Consider the following 23,143-nt stretch of genomic DNA (forward strand, 5'->3'; position numbering starts at 1 on the left):
TAAGAAAGACCGGAAGTCCATGCGAGCCGGGCTGATATTAACCAAAAAGATACCCTCCTCAAAAGGGCCTGAAATCAAAGACCCAGTCAGGGATAGAGTTGAGAATGACATTAAAATTGAACAACTGTGTAGGAGTACTAATAAGTTTTGTAAGGGTATAGTTTATTTAATTGAGTGAAATTAGGCCAGTAGTCTTTCTGAATGTGATAGCTGAGAACTGTGATTCTTCGCTCGATCAATTCTTGCCATCACGCTCTGGCTTTAGCATCTGCCGAGCACATCTAAGCGAAAAATAGAAAAAAGTGCCTGGATTTCAATTGGATACCCTTTTTCTCTGTTCCAGGTACAAGTCAAGTTGAATTTACAAAAAAAAATTCAGTGTTAGAAGTATTCAAATCCATAAATTCACTACGAAACAAGGCCGGAACCAATTTGAGACTTTGGAAAACTTCAAATAGTAAACTGAAACTATCAATCATATTAATATTACATCTATCTCCACATAGAAGTGTTGGAAAAGAAAGCTATCTGAGAGGCAGAGGTTGACTATAAACTTCATCTCTCTCTGGACCTCAGGGAGTTTTTCCAGAGCTGAATTGCGCGTGCACTTCTGCCAGAGCAGAATCACGTGTGTACTTGGTGTATAACCTCAGCAGTATCTTCCATCAGAACCCAAAATCGGCAACGAATATGTCCTTTAGACTTTGCTAGAAATGGCCGAACACTAAAAAATCGGTGGAAAACCAGCTTAAGCTGGTTGTACTTTGAAGTTCGTTCAATTCACACAGGCAGGGTGATTGAGGTGCGTGCTTCAACATCTAAGTTTCACACAAGGAACCTCCTGCTCTTAAGGATAAACTACGATATTTGATGGACTGGCAGGTCAGCCACGTAATTTATCCCTCAAGCTGAACGAACTTGACCTGCTCCTTTAGTTTAGGGCTATAGAGTTTACTTGCTTCTCACTAACGGCAGAATCATGAGCTTCATCACTCGACTCTAAACCAAATTAAAAACACTCGGCTATAGGATGACAATCCTTCACTCCGGAAGGGTAGGTTCCATACCGACAAGACCTCCTATCCCAGAATCCGCTCATTTCACACCAACTAAAGCGGAACTTAATCACCAAGGTAGAGTTGTATAAAGCCCTAATGTAACTGAACGAAGTGGAAAACCCGCAATACGAGAGCAAAAACCTTCTGTGTGTAAGAAGAAAAGCTTAATCGAGTTAGGTAGGATGTAGATCGAGCGCAATAAGCTACAGGAGTGATTATTTCGCTTTGGAAGGAAAAAAGCATGTCAAATAAGGTCCTCACTCAGCTCTCAGGCTGTCTGGGAATAGCTCCACCAGACATAGAAGAAAGGAGTGTAGGATTGGTAAGCTTTGCCGGAAAGAAGCTATTCGACAAATTCAGGAGGCTACTACCGGCGAAGCCCGCTTGCTTCGGAGCGTGCTATTGCGTGAAGCGGAAAGGGACAGCGGAAGACCACACCAGACAGGGAAAACGAGGATTAGATATTTCGTCAACCACCACTTGAGCGCGATTCGCTTATCTGTTGGAAAGTACCATCCAGACAGGAAACCTTTAGGGCATATGACTAGTAAGGTAAATCACCCTATCGTATCGACGAGATGCAACAAGAAGAAAATTAACAGACTATGAAAAAGAATTTCTTCTCATTTACGCTTGTCTCAATCATGGGCGGTTGAAAAGAGTTCTTCCGATCCGATCATTGCGTAAGCCGAGAGTTCAATAGATGAGGAGCCGGATGACATTTTTAGTCAATACCAAAAGCGTAAATGAGTTAGGAGCGAAGAGTGAAGACCAGGAAATTTCCTTCTTAATAGAGTAAGGGCAAAGGAAAGTCTTCCGATCTTTGATCCCCCGATTCAGGAGCGATTGAAGCGAATACAATAAAAGAATGCAAGGAAGGGGTCCCCCAGGAAAGGCATCTCGACTGCTTCCAAAATCAGGTCATCGACCAGTAATGCGACTTGTAGAAGACTCCCTCCCTATACCTAGCGGAGTTGGCACTAATAAGGAGAGCAGAAAGCAGCTACCGGCCATCAAAAGATCCACGACTTTAAGATCCGCATGCAAGGGAAGATCCGCTTATTCTTTGAGATGACAAAGCTCCCCACTAGACGCAAATTGCCGAATCAACACCAGGCAGTATAGGAGTGCTTTCTCTGATCGGCGTTCCCCAGACCAGAACTGAAAGGACATACCAGCCCCCGAAGGATTATCGGGCATTCCTTCATGTCGGGAGGAGGAGAAGAAGAAGATAAGGACAGCTTTCTTTCTTCCATTCCCCTCTTGCTCCAATCCCAATAGGATAAATAGAGCTAGCACTTGCTATAAGGGCTTCTGACTATAGGCGCTGGAGTCAGCCTGTCTGAGTATGTAAACTATGTGGTGGATACGATAACAAATAAGCCTTCTACATCAGCCAATTCTTCTTCCATGAGGGACTTCAATGAGGCAACATTTTTGGATTTCCCGTTCATCGTATCGACCGCCCCAGACCCCGTACCTGTCCCCGATGAAAGTCAGGATGAAACCTGCTTTCATCCAAAACCAACTCACTCTAAGGAAAGGAGAGCTTTGCGGAAGTTTAAAAAGGAATTGAGTGAGCTCTCGCCTAAGAGGAGAGTTTAATAAAGCGGAGAGGGATTTTCCGGCAACAAAAAAGCTTTTCTCCCCAACCGAGGGGATAGACCACCTTATGGCCGATGGGATTACCAGCCAAAGGGCAAAAAGACGGGGTTGAATGCGACTCTACCAATACCAATCTCCTCTGGAGCAAGGAAAAGCAACTCTGCCTGGTATCGGTAACGATTAACATATTCTTTTTTTTGAGAGAGGGGAACCCTTACTTAAGAACAGAGAGTGGCCGAGCAAAAAAGCAAGGCAAGGGATAAAGGAGAAGTGCCCGGCCCCACGCAAACGTGGACTCCCATGGCTTTCTTGGAAAAGAGGCGAGTATCCCTCTCTTTCAATTGAGCTGATCACCTCCCTTCGCTAGTTAGAGTTGTGCTCTTCCTGAGCAGCTTGCGTGCGCTGTTGGCGGAGCTACTTCTTCTTACTGGATGCCCGGTGCCCCCCAAAGCACAGACTCTACTCACCCACTACTGGACTAGTCTACGGGCTGGTGAGACTATTCCACTACAGATTGATGGACTTACTAATTTGCTGACTGATTCAAGGAGTTAAGACTGGCGGTTCGGTGATCGAGCGAAGGCTTGGTTCCTCCCTCGCTGTACCGAGGGAAGCCTTTCCCACTTCATCTCTTATATATATATTATTATTATATAATGTAGATGATGATTGATTGAAGATTTCCTTTCTACAATAAGCCTACGAGATGAATTGGACCTCAGCCCGAAGAGCGCTTCCCTGGCGCTGGCGGAGAGATTGAAAGAACGGAACTCCAGCGCACTGATTGAGCTAGCTAGAAGCAGGAACTCCTATTTAAGTAAGGCCAGCTGTAAACAAAGAAAACAAGAGATTCGTGGTTGTACCGANCAGCCAATTCTTCTTCCATGAGGGACTTCAATGAAGCAACATTTTTGGATTTCCCGTTCATCGTATCGACCGACCCAGACCCCGTACCTGTCCCCGATGAAAGTCAGGATGAAACCTGCTTTCATTCAAAACCAACTCACTCTAAGGAAAGGAGAGCTTTGCGAAAGTTTAAAAAGGAATTGAGTGAGCTCTCGCCTAAGAGAAGAGTTTAATAAAGCGGAGAGGGATTTTCCGACAACAAAAAAGCTTTTCTCCCCAACCGAGGTGATAGACCACCTTATGGCCGATGTGATTACCAGCCAAAGGGCAAAAAGACGGGGTTGAATGCGACTCTACCAATACCAATCTCCTCTGGAGCAAGGAAAAGCAACTCTGCCTGGTATCGGTAACGATTAACATATTCTTTTTTTTGAGAGAGGGGAACCCTTACTTAAGAACAGAGAGTGGCCGAGCAAAAAAGCAAGGCAAGGGATAAAGGAGAAGTACCCGGCCCCACGCAAACGTGGACTCCCATGGCTTTCTTGGAAAAGAGGCGAGTATCCCTCTCTTTCAATTGAGCTGATCACCTCCCTTCGCTAGTTAGAGTTGTGCTCTTCCTGAGCAGCTTGCGTGCGCTGTTGGCGGAGCTACTTCTTCTTACTGGATGCCCGGTGCCCACCAAAGCACAGACTCTACTCACCCACTACTGGACTAGTCTACGGGCTGGTGAGACTATTCCACTACAGATTGATGGACTTACTAATTTGCTGACTGATTCAAGGAGTTAAGACTGGCGGTTCGGTGATCGAGCGAAGGCTTGGTTCCTCCCTCGCTGTACCGAGGGAAGCCTTTCCCACTTCATCTCTTATATATATATTATTATTATATAATGTAGATGATGATTGATTGAAGATTTCCTTTCTACAATAAGCCTACGAGATGAATTGGACCTCAGCCCGAAGAGCGCTTCCCTGGCGCTGGCGGAGAGATTGAAAGAACGGAACTCCAGCGCACTGATTGAGCTAGCTAGAAGCAGGAACTCCTATTTAAGTAAGGCCAGCTGTAAACAAAGAAAACAAGAGATTCGTGGTTGTACCGATACCAGTTGACAGCAATTGGCCAGTTTCCTACAGTTGACCGATTGATCCATAAGAGCGGTAAGAGATGATATTTACAAGGACGGGAAGCGGTATCGAACAAGAAGAGCTGGAAGCGAAGCACCCTTTGAAAAGCTTCTATCTGACAGGAGGAAGTACTCAACTAGTGAATGAAAGGAAAGATGACGCCCAGGCGAAGTCAACTTATTCAAGAGTCCTCTTTAATTCAGGTAACTAATTAAGCGCATCTATCTACCAGCAAAGACAGGTTAGAATGGTAATCTATGCTAGGAGTGCCCCTTACCTTAAACCTTAAGTAGCTCACTGAAGGAAGCGTGAAAGTAAGCAAGCAAAGTCTCAACCCGAAATCAATAGCCCGCAAGAAATAGAAAGGAGAAAGCCCATCTCTTTCCAGTAGTATGTAGCTTTACTTCCTTGAACTTCTATGGAGGGCTTAGTTAGCGCAGTTGAGTGGCGCTTGTTGAATACCTCTCTACGGCCTGTTCCAGGGAATGCTCTAGTCTATTTCTAACTAGTGGTGGAAAGAGAATGAGAAAGAGAGTCATGAAAGAGAATCGATTTCAAGTAGCAGTAGAAGTAGATTACGTAGTAGTGGTAGCTTGTGACCTCTCCTCTGAACCCTATTCTTTTCCACTAACATCTCGCCCGGTAGTAGTAGCTTCCTCCTCTCGCCGTCCCGCCCTTATAACAACTCTGGAACCCAAAGCAGTCTTGCAGGAGTGGTAACCCCTGTAGTAAGACTCTTCGGCCTCGTAGTCAATCTACTGATGAGCCTTATCGCCAAAGAAGGGGGAGCCTACTGAAGGTTCAAAAAAAGGAATTGAGAATCATCATAGGCTGTGTTTTAAGTGAAGGAGAGAGACAGGACTTGCTAGGAATTGAATCAATAGGCCCAGGGGCATGCCCCGTATCCGCTGCAAGAGAATCCGCTCTTTGACACATATATTAGACCGTAGCACAAGAGACGATTCGCTCTAGTCCCGTAACCAAGCGAAAGAGGATTCATGGACAGAAGCTGCGGGTAAACCCTCGGTTTGCCCTCAACTATATACGTTGATAGGGGATAACTTCTTTGCTAGCTACCAGCTAAAGGTGATACTATCTACAACTCCTGAAAGAAGGCCAAATAGTGTCTCATCCGACATTCCCTCTCTAAGGAATGCTTATTCAAACCATTTGTGGGAATTTGAGAATTTTCTTCTTTATCTCTTTCTCCTTGCTGGAAGGCTGTTTATGAGCGGAAGGGAAGTAGAGGTAGAGGGTCCGAAGGAGAGAGGAGATCTCTGCTCTTATCGTTAATTAGGTATGCCTCCAGATCTGAATGTATACCCTAGGCCAAGGGGTGCGATCCCCCGAGCAGCTCTTCATACTATGGGGTTATATAATCTCCTTGACCTTTCGATTGAGGGTATTCAGCAGTGGGCCTACCTTAAGGTAGGAGGTGATTGAAAAAGGGGAAGCCGGTCCCCTTACATAGCCATAATAGTAAGTTTTTTCGAAGTAGCTGAACAATTGAATCGGCTGGTATAGAATCAGCTGCACATTAATCTTCCTCTATTCTATCAATTTCATTCTTTTTTATGTCCACATGTTTGCTTTAAAAAGGAAGTAAGGCCACCTCTGAAGTTTGAGAACCAGCTGGAACTTGGATTGCTGACTAATCTAATATCCTATCAAAGAAGATGAACTTGCGGGTAATATACTGTATGTAAGACTGACAGGCTTCGAATGAGGCTTTGAAGAAAGAGATAGAGGTTCTCAAGAGCGGATCTTCAAGAGCAAAGACCGGAGAACAGTAAGAGCTGATTTGTCTCAATTAGGCTTTTGACGGAGCGGAGAAAGATCTTATTTGAATTTAGGGGATTCCTCTATAAAGAATAAGGGAGAAGATCTACAACCTAGCAAACTAGCCTCCTTCTTACTAGCATTTTTCCAGGTCCTCTCGAACCAGCATCTTCCAACCTGGTGCTCTCACNGAAGAGCTGCTTTTATTTAAGCGGAATCAGAGCTCTTGGGTAAGAAGGCAGGAAGAAGTTCACACCAGGATTGAAGAAGCGGGTTTGATAGAACCAGGGTCAGCGAAAGACGATGGAAAAGGCTGCTTGTAAGCGTGATCCTCTATCCTCTCTCTTTCTATCATCAGAGAATCAATCTCGTAGCCTAGCTACGTAGCAGGCTCAGAGCCTTTTGATGGAGGAAGAACCGCGGCTATGGAATCTGCTGCTCTGGCCGCTGTTCTGTTACCCGGTCTTGGTGGTGTAGTTATAGGAGGTGCCGTAGCTTTAAACTCTTTTTTCGAGATGAGAATCATAGACTTTTTTATTGCCCAAGCAAGGGAATCCATTTGCCTTCGACCTGACTTTCTGAAATGGGATTCCGAGAAGGTGGAGTTCAGTAACCCAGTTCAGTGACCGAGGAGAGGTTGAGAAGAAGACAATGAATGGAATGGTCCGAAAGTCGCTATAGAAGATCGAATGAGTCTTAGTGAAGCTAGTCCATTAATTAGATAGATCACCTGTGCGTACGTTATCTATAATAAGAAAAAACCTGGCTCCAGGTAGCGAAAGGGAGTAGCAAAGGGGAAATTCGTTAGGAGAGAAGACCAGGATTCCCTTGGTCCTTCTAAGGACCAGCAGCATACCTGGATTTACCGTCCATCCAGAGAATACCAGTCGTCCAGCTTAGAAACCATTGAACTAGCTGCCGGAGAAGGGGAACTTCAACTAAGAAAGAAGAAGAATAAGAAGAATTGCTTAAGTATGGCCATTTTGTGTTCGAATTCTAAACCGGCGAGGCGCTGCTGGATGCTTCTGATCAATAGAACACGAAGAAGAGGAAATCGAATTATGTATGATGAGCTTGAGTCGAGTCACAAAAAGGGCTATGATGAGCTTGAGTCGAGTCACAAAAAAGGGTATGATGAGCTTGAGTCGATTATTTCCAAGATCGAATTCCAGCTTTTTCTTATGTAGTGTATTATTATTTTTCCTTTTTTCTACCCTTTCTATTCGAGGAGTCAAAACAAAGAGTATAAAATATCTTTTGGTATTCGTTCTTCTCCCTCTCCTATTTCTGAATTATTATTCGGGCGGGGCTCTTGAAGGCTTCCTTGCCGCGTGCGACGCGGGAAGGGGTTCCCCGTCTGGCCCTTTTTACCCTCCTGGGAGAGAAGCACAGCCGCACATTCCCGAGCCCGAGGTTGCGCCCATTCCGCGCGCCGTTCTGGTTCCGGAATTCGAACGCCCTCTCCTTCCTGATATCCAAAGGAGAGCGGAGCTTCAACACCGGCTGTCCTTCTATTTTATCGGGAGGAACGAGCCCAGGCACCTCCCACTCTTTTTGGGTATCCTGGAGAAGCAGTTCCTCTTGGAAAAGAGGGTCGAGGCCGCATTGGTGGGGGATGGGTTTCCCCCCCAGATAGTTCTGGCTCGGAGGTCAGAAATCCGCAACCTCCTCTTTAACCACCCTACTAGGGGTGGGGCGGCTCTCTCTGAGAATACCTTAAATAGGTATTTGGGCCAGGTCGAGCGGGATGGCACGCAGCAGAGCGTGCCCTATCTTAGGGTGCTTCGTGCTGCCCGCTATTGGGTCTAAGTGGGTTCTCCCGCTTTTTCGCCTTTCAGAAGGGTGGCCCACACACGGACAGGGGGAAAGGGGGGGAGACTAGCCTCATTACTTCCCACTGGGCGAGAGGTGCACCTAACCCACCTACCCACTCATCAATCACGGTGTTCAGCTGACTTGCACTGATAGACCCCTATTGTATTGGAATTAGGCGCCCATCTTTTTACTGTTGTCAATGAATCTCTTCCATGTTCGATTCTACTCTATGTTAGAACATTTCTGTGAATGCTATTCTGATCTAAGTGGTCTTATTCTTTGTCCCGTGCTAGGAAGCATTACTCCTCTTTTCATTCCAAATTCAAGAATACGACCGATACGATTAATTGGTCTGTGCGCCTCTCTTATTACTTTTTTGTATCCCCCTGTTCTTCGGATACAATTCGATCCTTCTACGGCCAAATCTCAATTTGTGGAAAGCCTTCGATGGCTTCCTTATGAAAACATCAATTTTTATTTGGGTATAGACGGTATCTCTTTATTCTTCGTGATATTGACCACATTTCTGATCCCTATTTGCATTTTAGTGGGTTGGTCTGGTATGAGAAGTTATGGGAAAGAGTATATTACAGCATTTCTAATTCGTGAATTTATAATGATCGCCGTGTTCTGCATGCTGGATCTTCTACTATTCTATGTTCTTCCCGAAAGTGTGCTAATCCCTATGTTGTGCGGAGCTGAGTATCTTCTATTCGCTGGGATAAAGCCTTTCCTCTGCAGGGGCCTTGTGCAGTAAACCCCCTACGGGCGGTCGTCCGTCGTCCTAAAGTAGTCCCCGCGAAGCTTTCGGGAAGAGGGGTAGTCTTGTGTGTAAGCATAGCATTTCTGGTCGAACCCGCCCAACCCAACTAAGAAGAACCGAACCTGACAGACACATCTTTTTCCTTTTGGGAGGGTACTCCGAGTAGTGGGTACCTCGTAGGACCTCGACCCGCCTACTCGGGTCTTGTATGGATATGCAGGAGGGGGTGCTCCTAGGTGTGTGTAGGGGTTGTGTTTGTTCGCGAGAAAGGATTCCTCGTCAAGTAAGTTTGGGGGGTGTGGACACACTTGCGCGAATTCGGGTAACGGCTACAAGGGAGAAATCGAAAGGAAACTGTACCCGACCAGGGATGGACGTAAACTCGTAAGCTACCGAAGGTAGGGATAATCGTCCAGGTCTTATTGTGAAAGAAAAAAGCCGCCCCGCCACAGCAGACGGGTTGCTTCCTCTGTCGTCGCCGGGGAGCTCTTGGCGAGGAGACCTTAGGATAAGTTGCTAAAACAAACGGGATGGGAGGATCGACCCGTTCAGATAATTCCGAAGAAAGACTGTTGGCAGCAGGTAGAGAGATTTTTTTTTCCTCTTCAAAACACAAGGAAATGCGGGCAGGGTAGAGCTCGGCAGAGGGTTCGAGAATAGGGTAGGGTCCTGTCCTTAAGATTCAGATAAGAAAAGAGTTCCAAGCCTTTATGCTCCGTACAAGTGCTGCATACAAGTTCCGGCCAGGATGATTGAGAAAGATTCAACCAATTTGAACCGCTCACATCACAATAGTAGTAGCGTAAAGGCCGTAAGTCGGGGGGCGGCCATAACATAAGGCTATTACTTTCACACCTCTCTCTCTCTCTGAGAGAGTGATCCGCTGCGTGAGCAACCCGACTGTGCCTTACATGTGCTCTACAGGCCGCACGTAATCTTTCTTCCCAACGAGCCCTTTTTTTGATTTGGAAGACGGGCATTGCGTTCGGTTCGAAAGGCATGGTTTTCAGTATGTCTCCAGATAGGGCCCCCACTAGTCCGGCTAGCTAGTGAGCGGTTCTTTCGGGCGGGAAGCAGGCCGGACCCTACGGGCGGGCATCTCCCGCAACGCAAGCACCATTGTTCGACACCACCCGAGAAGCAAAAGATTCGTCAGTCCAGGCTGAAAATACATGCATAGATAGTGGTTTAATGCCAAGGCCGACGACGGAAGCTCGGGACGGAGCCGTATGAGGCGGAAGTCTCACGTACGGTTCTCTGAGAAGGGAGTGGCTACCTACTGGAGCTTCGACCAAGCACCACCGGTCAATTCCGCTTTGGGGCCACCCCTGACTCTACCATTATTATAGGGGTATGGGGTTCGAGACAAAGAAAGATCAAGGCAGCATATCAGTTGTTCCTTTATACTTTACTTGGATCTGTTTTTATGCTATTAGCTATTCTGTTGATTCTTCTCCAAACAGGAACAACCGATTTACAAATCTCATTAACCACAGAATTTAGTGAGCGGCGCCAAATCTTTCTATGGATTGCTTCTTTCGCCTCTTTCGCCGTCAAAGTGCCTATGGTACCAGTTCATATTTGGTTACCCGAAGCTCATGTAGAGGCACCTACGGCAGGATCCGTCATCTTGGCAGGAATTGCTTTAAAATTGGGAACCTACGGGTTTTTAAGATTTTCAATACCCATGTTTCCCGAAGCGACACTTTGTTCCACTCCTTTCATTTATACTTTAAGCGCGATTGCTATAATATATACTTCCTCGACCACTTTAAGGCAGATCGATCTTAAGAAGATCATTGCTTACTCCTCAGTAGCTCATATGAATCTGGTGACTATTGGTATGTTTAGTCGGGCGGCGGCCGTTAGGTCACCTATTTTGAGTTATGGACACACAAGGCCAAAACATGTGTGCCGGGCGCGCGACCCATCAACCTACTAGCAATGGGGGAGAAAGCATAGCATGTCGCAATAAAAGCTTGATTCGAGGCGTCAGCAAAACACTGCCGTCTGTTCCAAAAACAAAAGCCCCTTAGCGCCCCGGGACGGGAGTGGGGGACGGCCCTACGCGCAGGCAACAGCAGCACCGGCTCTACGAAGTCAGAATCGAATCTTTCTGTTGGCTTTCCCAATTCATTCGTGAATAATAATTCAAGGGCGTGAAGCGAGTACTTCTAGCTGCTTCGCCTGCTTCTTATTATGGCGGCTATGTTTTCGTGGCGAAAATGAACGAAAAGCGAGATGAGCGTGCTATTTTCAAATCGATTGATAGATAGCCTGATCTGTTCTGATAGATCGAAAGAGATAGAGAGGGAATCTCTCAAGAATAGGGGGAAATCTCCTATTTCTATCTATTGATGAGACAACTATCTATTCTTGATCCATCAGAAAGAAATCGATATGTATCTGATGGAGTCTACATCGTACGTAGAGCGCCCAAGCGCTTTTTAGGCCAGCTCAGTTCTCTTATCCATCGGTCCAATGCACTGGGCTCATCTCATGGAGGGAAAAGCCAAAATGTAGTTGTCTTGCTCGCCGCCTCGACGCATTCCCCTCTCTCCCCGGTATCGTCCCACACAGAAAGAAAGAGCGCAGAGCCCCGGCCCGACCTGTGGGTCCGCTAACGTAAAGCGAGGAGTTGAGCCTGAACTGGCGACCCGAAGTCACTTTCGGAACCATACTTCCTACAGCTAACATGTGTCCAGTCCAGCGGGAACGCGCAGCGCAAACGAACCTGAGCTGCTATACCGAATCCCCGCTGGCCATCGGGGACCGAGTGGTAAGGCCATGATCCGCAGGGGAACAGATCACTCATTCTTCCATTGGGGACAGGTGCACGAACGACAACTCCAAACGTCACACATCCGCCGCCTACCTACCGTTTAGGTGGCCACCAGCGAGATCCAGTAAGGAAGTGTCGCGGCTGCTCCACTCCGCTGCGCTGCGGTCTCATGAACTGAACTTCGTTGCCTTCCCGCGCGCGAAGCGAATGGGCGCTGTGCCGTGGGTCAGTTTCGGGGTGGGGAGCGAAGAGAGACCGGAAGAATGATTCATTTGGATCGACGAGCTTTTTCAGCCCAAAAACTAAGAATCCATGGAATGTCTGTCTATCCATGAACATCTATTCTATCTGTATATCTAGGGGATCTCTCTATACATATAGATTGATTTTATGGAATGATATGATCGGCTAGCCGTAGCCGCATATCAGCTACGCTCAATGCGGGATTTCTGTTGGATCAGATCTTTTGGGAAGCTTTTGGACCTAGCGAAAAGGGCTCTAAGCCTTCACGCAAGCAAGCGCGAGAGAAGCGGAGCACGAAGCTACCGCTTCCCCCGACCGACTAAAATACAACAGTCGCGACCTACTTTGATTCAAAAGAAAGGCGAAGGGTTTGGCAACAAGCAAACGGCTTTCTATCATAGTTGCAAGGGTTCCAAACCTTAACTACTTAAGTACCAAAGGCTGCTTTCGGTTGGTTTCATAATGGGGCTGTTCACTACAAGCTATCAGCGCTCAGCGCTGTCTTAGATTGAACGTTGACTTATCTTATTGCCGTTCAATCTCTAAGGCGGGTTTCCGCTGAGAACGGAATAGTGTTCGTGTCCAAAGGGGAACAAAGCCCTAGCTTCTAGAGTTCGCTGCTTTTCCCAGGCCGGCCGGAGAAGGGCTTATACTGCTCGCCTTTGTTTGATATGTTCATTCAGTACCAATACAAACGAAAACTACACCAAAGTGGAAGGGCCAGTATAGAAGCTAGAAGTAGCTAGCCTATAGTAGTCGGCCTAACCAAAGCCTCACGACAACATAAAATTAGCCTTATGAATTGAATCTTAAGTAGGGGGCTTAGCCCGCCCGCCTATCAATCAAAGAGGCTGAGAGTAAGCGTAAGCTCACCCGGAAGCTCGAAGAGCTTCCCTTCATTCGCTTCGCGGGAGCCGCACAGCACATAGCTGGAAGTCAGAGGGCCCATACTACCTGCCTAACCCTTCGCTCCGAGGGACCGTAGATCGGAAAGCGCCTTCTAACCCACCCCATTCATCCAAAAGAGAAGGGAAGGGGCCTATGTATTTGCATGACCCCTGCAGATTTCACCCTATCTATACCCGGAGCCACTCCCCTAGCGGTCCTGCCACCACGCCGCAGAACGGGAGCTCGTGTGGAACCTTTTATTCTGGCGTAACAGCGGTAGAACGTAACAAAATATTACGGCCGCCTAACATAGGGGACGGAGGTACGGTAAACTCGGCCAAAATATGAGACCCGAAGGGCCCGGCGCGCACAATCCTATCCTATCCGAGTCCGAGTTTACCCCTTGCACTTCGGACAGCCGTCCGTAGCATCATAAGGAGGACCCCCCTTTCGAGGTACAAAAAGAGTACGGTACATAGGAGGTTGGTCTTTCTCAACGTGGTGTATAGCACGAAAAACCTTTCGATACAAGATAGGGCCGTTCACATGAAAGAAAAAAAGGAATCCTTTCTTATCTTCTTTCCCTCTCGGGAAAGAGAAAGAGGGTCTTATGGAGGGAGGGGGGAGGGAAAAGGCTTGGGCCTACCTATCCCGATAGGACCCCATAAAAGAACGGGAGCTGTTGAGAGGTTCCATATTGCCGAGACGAAGGACAGCACTTCTGTACGTGATCGTAGTATGTCACGTCGTCTCGTCCCCGCTGCATCGAAGAGTACCTATGCACTATGTTCCGGTTCACTGATAAGGAAGATAGCGTTGGGGTGGGGGTCTACGATGTGATACTAAAGTATGACCGGGGGAGATACATGCTAACTATGGGTAGGAAGCAGGAACCATTATGTAAAAAATTTCGGGGGGTTACAGATCTCTTATACTACCATCGATCGACAGAGCGGAACGACCAGAAAAAGAAGTTAAGTTAGAAAGCCGTATGATAGGTGGTAACTATCTTGTACGGTTCGGGGGGTAATCGGCGTACTCCGATCAGTGGGGGGGAATCTTTGGCTCTATCGAACATACAGGGAATTGGAGGTAGCATTCTACCGATGTCAAGTCATGGACTGGTTTCTTCAGCCCTTTTTCTATGTGTTGGTGTTCTATATGACCGACATAAGACTCGACTTGTTAGATATTACGGAGGTTCAGTGAGCACCATGCCGAATCTCTCTACCATTTTCTTCTCTTCCACTTTGGCCAATATGAGTTCACCTGGTACTAGCAGCTTTATCGGGGAATTTCTCATCTTAGTAGGAGCTTTCCAAAGAAATAGCTTAGTAGCCACATTAGCAGCGCTTGGGATGATTTTAGGCGCGGCCTATTCCCTTTGGCTATATAATCGTGCGGTTTCTGGGAATTTAAAACCCGATTTCCTCCATAAATTCTCCGATCCAAATGGCAGAGAAGTTTCCATATTTATACCTTTTCTTGTTGGAGGGGCGACCGTACGTTAAACTACCAAAGAAACTAGGGTAAACCAATGTGATCATGACATTGTAGGTGCTTGCGATGGGACGGATGCGACTTCCCTCAGTTGGTTTGGGTGGCATAGCCCGTTGCATAAGTCCCCCCCTTTTTTTATCCATTTCTTTAGTCTTTAGGGAGCCAAAGCTTGACTTTACTAAACTAATAAATAAGGCTCGCGCTAGGCGCTTACCTTTTGTGGCTGTAGGGTTGGGGTGGCTGGCTGGGTGAGACTGATAGAAAAAAAGGACGGGGGGCAACCATGCATGGTCCTTCTCGACCCTGTCTCCGAGGGACAGTTGAACTAGCGACTCATGAATGCTGCCGGGTTGGACGAGCCAATAACTCGAAGGCGTTCGGTCTGTTTTTTGAGCAAGAATCCCAGCCTTCCCTTATCTTCACCATGATACGGACTCCAAGTTCTTATGGCAGAGCACGAGGAGATTTATCATCAATATGATGATTGGAATGGAAACCAGAAGCACGACTGGGGTCCTCGTGGTCCAAGATAATCAAACCATCAATAACAGTAACGTAAGCATGAGACTTTTTGGTAGTACCGGTGAACCAGATGGCCGCGGCGATGGAATCTGGGACGGAGGACTTGTAGTATCTCTCTAGATCTGGCAAAAGCGAAAGACCCCCTAACATAATTCGAATGGAGGCTGACCGCTGAGCCCACTCTGGCCTCGCGGGGCGGGCCCCTGTGGTTGCGAGCTGGAGCTGCCATAGCTTATGGCTATAGCAATGGGAGGGCCCCAGCAGAGAGAAAAGTCAGGATAACGAGCGCTCCGCCCGCCAAGCGGGCGGCGGGAGCAGCGGGCAAGTGCTTGGTAAGCCAACAGCCCAGTGAACCGGGCGGGGCACTCGAAGAAAGGGGGGCACACTGAGCAAGTACGAGAAATTGGCCCCGCTCCGCTTTCTTAAAAGCAAGGACCACTACGGGAGGTCAAACCAAGGATCTATGGAAGTGGGGGCTCGTCCCCGGTCAATATTGGATCAAACAATAGGGGGCCGTAGCACTGACCTCTTTTTTTTATTGATTCAATACAATAGGGGAAAAGATCGTACAGTTCCCTACCGAGACAAACTCTCAACGGATCCTCCGCGCGCTGGGAATACCTCTTCCGTGCGTCTTTCTCGTGGCGGGAACAGAACAACAGGGAAAGACCCGGCCCAGGGCGAGCTTTATTTATTTAAGAGAGAATGGGGAGTGAATCGAATTCCGTTTCCGTTCTNGTAAGTAGAAGGGTCCAAAATACTAACAGATACAAGTACAAGGGTCTACCAGACCATTTCGCCTTTTATTTACTTCAATCTCCAAAGTAGAGTTAACAAATAATATAACTTTCCTTTCTCATTTCTAACAAATAGCACAAAGTTTTTCCATATGGTTTTCTTATATCAACTAAATACTTTAACTGCAAATGCAACATCAAGTCAAGTTGTTAGCTACATATCTCATATTTTTAATTAGGCTAACAAACACGTTTTTTATTTGGGACATCATTTTCATACAACTGAACCAATTTGAGTTGCAAGACTCACACAAGCAACAAAAATTATTTTTCACAATTTTTTCCACATAATGTGACTTGGCAAGAAAAACATTCATCACAAGTTTTATGTTATTTTTCATTTCAAGATTGAAATTTATCTCACCCAAACATTTGATGTTAAAATGACTACTCAACACGTTTTTCATAATTTATTTGGTAAGACTCATGTTAGAGTCAAAATCATCAAAGCATATGTGAACAATAACATGTACTTCATTCGTTTCAAAAAGAATGACATCCTTTCTTTTTTTAGTGTGTTTTAAAAAAGAATGACCTCTTTCTTTTTTTTGGTAACATTTAAATTTCAACTTTCCACGTGGCATGTTTAAGGCCACAAGATTAAGTGGAAGTTTTGTACATTTCACATAACTTTAATTTAGGACCACAAGATTCAAAAGTCTTCTTTATTTTCGTAAACTCCGCGTCAAGTCAAACCAGGTCATTCTTTTTCAAACGAAAGGAGTAATTTTTTTTAAGATTAATTTATACACTTGTAATATTCTTTTTTAATCATTACTCAAAGACGCAAAAATCACATTTTTCCGAGTGATTTTTGTAATTTGAAGAACTCCCACTATTTTAAAATTTTAAATATCAATTTTGTTTCATAAAAGGAAATATCATTTTTTTTAATGAAAAATATTACGTAAGAGGTTTATTTACCTTTTCACTACATGAATTGAGCTGGTAGGAAAATATGTTACCTGTACAACTTTTCTCTTTCATTTCTTGAAGAGAGCAATGTTGAGCGCATGTTGAAATCTTCTATCTTTATATCCAGATTTTCAAACTATAACAAAAATTGAATCTCATAATTCTTCCACTATATTTTCTTGTACATTTCTCATCTCCAAAACAAAGTAATACAATGGGTATTTATACGTGGAGAATTCTTCCTTGTAATACATAAGAAAAATGTGAATAATAATATAGGTAAATGAATGACTTAAAAATTAGATAAGTTACTAAAAACTAGTAATACTAATGGGCACACTTAACCACTAACTAGTAAGGATAAAAGAATGCATATAATGCCATTAATCTACAAATCCAAATACTGCACAATTATTAGATGATTATAACATATATATGCCACATAACGTCACACACAAATGACAGTGAGGAAAGGATACAATGCCCAACGGAAAAAAGTTACACACAGTGTGGCAATGCAAAGGATGCGTTTCTATTAATACCTCCGTTTAAAAAAAAAAATCATTTTCTTCTTCGGCAATAGTTTAACTTCAATTTTTCACGTAGCATGTTTAGACTACAAGATTAATGAGCATTTTGGTACATTTGACATAACTTTAATTTAGAACTATAAGATTTAAAAGTCTTCTTTTTTTTCTTAACCTCCGTTCCAAGTCAAACTAAGACATTCTTTTTTAAATGAAGTAATATTAATAGGTTACACTAGCAACTCGTACCCTACACTCCTTGTTATAATACGTTACATATATCACAAGTTATATGGTATTTTTTTTAAAGAACTTATATTCTAGATGTTTGACTCTACGACAAAAATATTTTTAGCAACAGTAAATATATACATTAACAATGAGTATTAAATTTTTTACTGGCATTAATTGATTGTCATTATAAGTTTTAGCAACATTTACAAAGAGTGTTAATTATCATTAAAATAACAAATCTAGTTATATAAAGATGATATTTGGTGTAGTGTCATTAGACATTTGACATACCTTTTTACGGATAAACAAATATTTGGATGTTGTTGGCACCAACTGCAGTGAGGATTTTTGAAAATTCAGTACCACATTTGTATCTATTGAAAATGTATATGGTGCAAATTGTATTGCTAATAATTTTTTTTGAGATGATGGAAGTGTGACATTTTGCGAGCTAGCTCTTGTATTATTGTTCCTGTTTAGTTTTTCATTATGTGCACAACGTCCAGTATTATATTTTGAGAGAGGAAGAGGAAGCAAGATGGGAAAAGTATACTCAAGAAGAAAGGTAAGGCAAGAATATGAATTAGAACATAACTAATGCAAACTGCTCTTATCCATCATATATATACACAGAAAACTAATTAGAAGCAAAAATGCAAGCCGCAAATTAACAAGTAATTGTTGCTGAATGAAATCTAAAAAGAAGTAATAGCCAGATCATATACAGTAGCTTATATTAACTTGCATTGCAAATTTGCAAATACGGAATTTAAATAAGCTTTGAGTCATCGGCCATTCAAACAACATTATTTCTTGTGTATGTTGCCTTAAAAACCAAAGAAGTTCTTCTTTTTCTTCTTCTTCTCAATGTAAGCTAAGAGCTCCTCTTGACGGGAAAGGGCTGTCTCAAGTGCCTGCCAATAATAATGATATTAGTCGTCTTACCGGCCCCTCATGAATATGAATAATAGAGTATCAAGACAAGTATATATATACCATTTTTGTTGCACAAAGTTCTTGCTCCAATTTATCAACATGAGTCATGACATTGTTAAGCATTTCCTCTTTTTCGGGTGGTAAGGAACTAGGCGTGTTGCTAAGACTAATAACCTTCTCCTCTAGCTCTCCCATACGTTTCATCATGCTGAAGTACTCATTATTTGAGATGGCAGGTCCACTCAACCGATATTCTTGACCGTGTACTGGTTTAACTTGCATATCAACTCCTTTTAATGAACCTGACAAGAGAGTCGAATCTGTAAGCTTTCTTGGCATGTTGCGTGTCATTCGCACCATTGTCACCACACCCATCACAAATGTCATCACTCCTGTGAAAAGGTGGTTGCTAAATCCATCGGGGGATTTAGAAATATCATGCATGGGTAAGAAATCTGAAGCTGAAAACAGGGAATGTAATTGTTAATATATCAACTATTAAAACATTTGCTATACATGCAATGAGAGGTTATACCTTTAGCAATGGCGTAGTTGTCCGCTTTTGTAGCTTTAGGAATAGTTGGTTCAATTACTTTGTCAACAACAGGGGTGTATGCGCTAGGTTGCTTCTTAATTATATCATCCTATAAAAACATTTCAATTTATAGGAAATAAGCAAATGCATTAGTATGCTTTTATTCTTGTGAAGCTCAACCTCATTTTATGTGGATTCTATTCTAATTAATATGTTGCGGATGTAGAAGAACCTTACTTCCTCGTGGACAGTGGATAGTTGTGTAGGTGATACATGATCCCGCTGAATCTTGGAAGATGCAGTTCTCAGATTAATAGAATTGCTCTTCTTTGCGTCCTACAACGTACATGTATTGAAATCACTTCATTAAAATGTTATTTATAAAGAAAGAACAAACAACAATTATGGAAGATCGATGAGGCACCTTTGGCTTGGCATTCCCATCCTCTGAAATAGTTTTCTCATCAACTGGAATGGAAGTTCTCTTTGTGCATTTATGCATACCACTGTGAACCATCTGGCATAAATTAATCATGTGTGTATCAATGGAAATGGAAATTGTATCGGTTACGTACTAAAAACTTGAACAGGATTCGATGAAATTAACCTTCATTATTTCTGGATCATTCCATGGCCCTTTATCAGAAAGCATACATCCTCCTTTGTCCTCACAAGTGCAAGTACCGCCTAAGAACTCTGGAAGTTCGCTGATGCAAGGCAGTGACAAACAACTCTCTTTAGCCTCTATACATGAACTTTAGTTAGTGATAAAAATATATAATGTTATTTTCTTTTTACGAGTTGCACATTTGTTAGTTGGACGTATACTTGAAATCTCAGAAAGCGGAAGAGAATATTTAAGTTCACCTGTATTTACCTGGCATCAATTATTTCAAGCAACTTGCTCTGGTATTTGTTACCAAGAACCTAAGAAGAAAGAAGCATGTTATTCCTATGAAAAATCATCCATTCTGATTGACAATGAATTTAGGCTTACGTTGATCTTTGCGGTGGTCTTGGGGTCAAGGAATGACTTAACAGAGTTCCATAATAGCCTGAATCCAGAACCAGCATTGATGATATACATACGACACAAGCTCTAAACAGTCGATAAAGATATTCATGTAAGCAATACAAACTTGAAAATTTTCATCAAATATATATGTCTAATGGGAGAACAAATACCTCCGGATAATTGTTACCATCAACACCTTGGAGGCATTGAAGAAGTTCTCTTGCTGATTTGTTGAAATTTTTAAGTCCCTGAGTCATTCATTATTGATGTAAATTAAGTTAGTAATTGCTATAAACGAACAAATAGATTTCTTTCCTTATCTGATTGTGTTATAAAATATCAGAACATACCACTCCTTGCACATCCAAAATTGTTGTGCTTGTATCAATATGCTTTTTTGCTGCAATGGAGCAAGCTGGCAATTTGTCATTAAACGTCCTCTCAAACTCCTGCACATGGTACTTAAGATATCGGTCCATTGTCGTGACTTGTAGGAGCTTGGTAGAATCTACTTGACCAATTCTTTCGATATAAACTGGTCTTCCGTCTTTGTCAACTCCATGATGCCCTTGAGGATAGTATTTGACGACTTCCTCCTTTTCCTTGAACTCAAAGTCCTAAGAAAGAAAGAGGTAATAAAACTTCAAATTCAAATTTTGGGAATATTTTTGAGTTACTGAACATTTCAAAAAGTATGTACCTGCATAATAGTGTCTGCACCAAATTCCTTCCTCCAATTAATCATATCAGACCACATTTGCTTTGATTTATCTAATTCAAATTTCCTGGCCTTCAAAAACCTAAAAATACACTTGTGAGCATCAGGCATCGCGATCACATGTGAATTTAATGACACTATGATGTAATCTACCTTAGCATCATATGATAATCATCATGTTGTGCAGGAAGTAATTCATCCAATATAAGTGCTTGACGAAAGGCATCTACTGACTTTGCTTCCTCGGCGTCATGCTCATCTTCAAACACAACAGACATGACCCTGCTACTACTTCTACGGCCAGTTTTTTTTAAAGATTGTCTAAATTTGTTGGAGGCATTAAGTGCCTTTTTCTTGAATGACCCTAGCCTTGGCTTCTTATCCTCCTCAGTGTTTTCAACATCAATCTTTTCCATACCTATATACAATATTAATTAATCCAAATATTTATTACACATAATGCAATAACAACATAATTTCTTCATCAAATTCTTACTTGGCCTGAGTGGTCGTTCAAGAGGTCCTGTTGACATTTTGCCACTCATGATTGCAGGTCTGTGTCAATTTATACAATTTACTCTCTTGCTGAATGGGTACACCTATTAAATTTCAAATCATTTTTAGTAATACAAAACAAAAAAGGTAAATCAGGTAACAAACAACACAATGTATGTCATTAAACTTTACATTATGAAATATAAGAAAAACCCAATGAGTAAATAAAGATAATAATAATTGATGATTGATTACCAGTGACAAAAAAGAAATGGCAGGGACAATAAGAAAATATGGAGGAGTTTTCTCTTAAATTACCTAACAACTCTGCACGAAACAAACGGTGATCCTTATAAATAAGTGAATGGACAAGCTATAAAATTTCTATAATTTTTTATTTTCACACATTTCCATATTTTTATTATAATATAAACAAATCATTGGTCCTCTTTTCTTCCAACCAACTACCTTAACCGATTACTACCATTTCACTTTCCTGTTAAATACCTTCTTTCCATAAATTTGTGCCTATTAATACAAGTCTAATATTAATTACGTACATAACATGTATAAGATAACACTTCTTGGGTGAATATTCACCAAATGCGTTACATTCATAACAATAATATTCATCATACTTCTTTAACAATTTGCTCCTTTATCATACGAGTGAACTTGTTCATGTTTCACACTTTCATGATAAGAAACAATACCATCTTGTTATGAACTTAGAATCAAATTTGATTAGTTTTTCATGTATATATATATATGTTTATAAAAAAAAAAATCCCCGTTATTTAACTTTAAAATTCTAAATATCATCAATGTGAAAGTTTTTTTTTTAATTCTAAAATAATGATTTCTATTTGATATAATTGATAATGAGCTTTCACAAACTTCAAAAGTTAAATATTTAGACTTAGAATATTGTCGTTAATATAAGGGAAACTTACATAATAAAACCATGCACCAAAAAAAAAACTTTCTTTTACACTATAAATTTTGAATCATTTATTTATCCTGTAAAAAAATTGTCTCTAACAAAATTAGAGGAAAAAACTATCAATGATGTTGATTTTCTTCACACAAGAGTCTATTACTAAAAATAAAATAAAGTTAATTAATCAACACTCTTAGAACAACTTTGTAATATATAATACTAATAAAAAATAACGAAAAAATTGGTAACGATACCACCTATACACCATTCATACTTAATTATTCAGGGCATACATAGAGGGTAAGGTAAGGACTCCTAAAGACACAATGATTATTTTTATAAACGTCGGACATAGTGGCGAAGCTAAGAATTTTACGAAGGGTGTCCAAATAATACATAAGTATTTTTTTCGATAAATAGATGCATTGAAAAAATTAAACTACATAATATTAATATTACTTTTCTTTACAAATGAACATTCCAAAATTTTAAAAATCAAATTGCATAATATTTAGCTTTAATATTTGTGTTTAATTTAATATAAAGTGAACGAACAAAGCAAAAAAAAAAAGGGAGCATTAAGCTTAAATAGAAATCATTTTTACGTTTCAAGCTTTCATTAATCTGTGGTGATGACAATAATAATGTGATATGAATAATGGAGGCAAATCAAATCAGTTATTCTTTTGTTTGTTTTTAACGGCTTTATAGAAATAGTTTAGAGTTTGTTTATTAACTTTAAATTAAATAATTACATTTAAATTTTACTTCAAATTTTATTGAGAGAAAATAAAAAGTCAAATTCATTGAAATTCAATTAGCTAATAAACCTAAATTTTTAATTAAGAATGTAATTTATTAACTTAGACAATTAAAGAATAAGTTAATAAATAAAATAAAAGTGTTGTATTTAAAATTTAAGTCTTATTTCAAATTTTAATGGGAGGAAATAAAAAGTCAAAATCATTGAATTCAACTAGCTACTAAACCTAAATTTTTAATTAAGAATGTAATTTAATTAGGTTAGACAATTAAAGAAATAACTTGCGGGATTTGAACCCACGACTTTAAAGCAAGTAAGGGAGCTTCACACCGTTGAACCAAAG

General features: G+C 42.0%; 2 protein-coding genes across 3 annotated transcripts; one reads left to right on the forward strand and one right to left on the reverse strand.

Annotated features, from left to right (window-relative positions):
* Positions 1-8,401: 8,401 nt before the first annotated feature.
* Positions 8,402-15,509, forward strand: LOC114074671 (NADH-ubiquinone oxidoreductase chain 4). Its single transcript, XM_027912649.1, has 3 exons — positions 8,402-8,917; positions 10,329-10,843; positions 13,975-15,509. The coding sequence occupies exons 1-3, from the start codon at positions 8,427-8,429 to the stop codon at positions 14,412-14,414; spliced, it is 1,446 nt and encodes a 481-aa protein (XP_027768450.1). The 5' UTR covers positions 8,402-8,426; the 3' UTR covers positions 14,415-15,509.
* Positions 15,510-17,977: 2,468 nt separating this feature from the next.
* On the reverse strand, positions 17,978-21,411 carry LOC107004124 (phosphatidylinositol/phosphatidylcholine transfer protein SFH12-like). Of its 2 annotated transcripts, none has more exons than XM_027912825.1 (14): positions 21,353-21,411; positions 21,099-21,201; positions 20,756-21,020; positions 20,585-20,684; positions 20,235-20,501; positions 20,055-20,132; positions 19,867-19,968; positions 19,747-19,796; positions 19,477-19,576; positions 19,294-19,386; positions 19,107-19,205; positions 18,870-18,978; positions 18,395-18,636; positions 17,978-18,312 (listed from the first exon to the last, which is right to left on the reverse strand). In XM_027912825.1, exons 2-14 carry the CDS (start codon positions 21,145-21,147, stop codon positions 18,226-18,228), a joined length of 1,641 nt encoding a protein of 546 aa, XP_027768626.1. In that variant the 5' UTR covers positions 21,148-21,201; positions 21,353-21,411; the 3' UTR covers positions 17,978-18,225. The 2 variants fall into 2 exon arrangements, with proteins under 2 accessions (XP_027768626.1, XP_015057843.1); XM_015202357.2 differs by having other exon boundaries at positions 18,395-18,795.
* Positions 21,412-23,143: the final 1,732 nt, after the last annotated feature.

The sequence above is a fragment of the Solanum pennellii genome, chromosome 11 (genome assembly GCF_001406875.1).
Source record: "Solanum pennellii chromosome 11, SPENNV200".
Lineage (NCBI taxonomy): Eukaryota > Viridiplantae > Streptophyta > Magnoliopsida > Solanales > Solanaceae > Solanum > Solanum pennellii.

What these genes read in the sequence shown, in the direction of transcription:
- LOC114074671 (XM_027912649.1), top strand. Translation starts at nt 8,427, where the DNA reads ATGAATCTCTTCCATGTTCGATTCTACTCTATGTTAGAACATTTCTGT. An exon ending in AGTGTGCTAATCCCTATGTT is followed by an intron (nt 8,918 to 10,328) that starts GTGCGGAGCTGA and finishes CCCTGACTCTAC; the next exon opens with CATTATTATAGGGGTATGGG. An exon ending in GACTATTGGTATGTTTAGTC is followed by an intron (nt 10,844 to 13,974) that starts GGGCGGCGGCCG and finishes CTTTGGCTCTAT; the next exon opens with CGAACATACAGGGAATTGGA.
- LOC107004124 (XM_015202357.2), bottom strand. Translation starts at nt 21,147, where the DNA reads ATGAGTGGCAAAATGTCAACAGGACCTCTTGAACGACCACTCAGGCCA. An exon ending in ATGATCCAGAAATAATGAAG is followed by an intron (nt 19,387 to 19,476) that starts GTTAATTTCATC and finishes AATTTATGCCAG; the next exon opens with ATGGTTCACAGTGGTATGCA. An exon ending in AACTTTGTGCAACAAAAATG is followed by an intron (nt 18,313 to 18,394) that starts GTATATATATAC and finishes TATTATTGGCAG; the next exon opens with GCACTTGAGACAGCCCTTTC.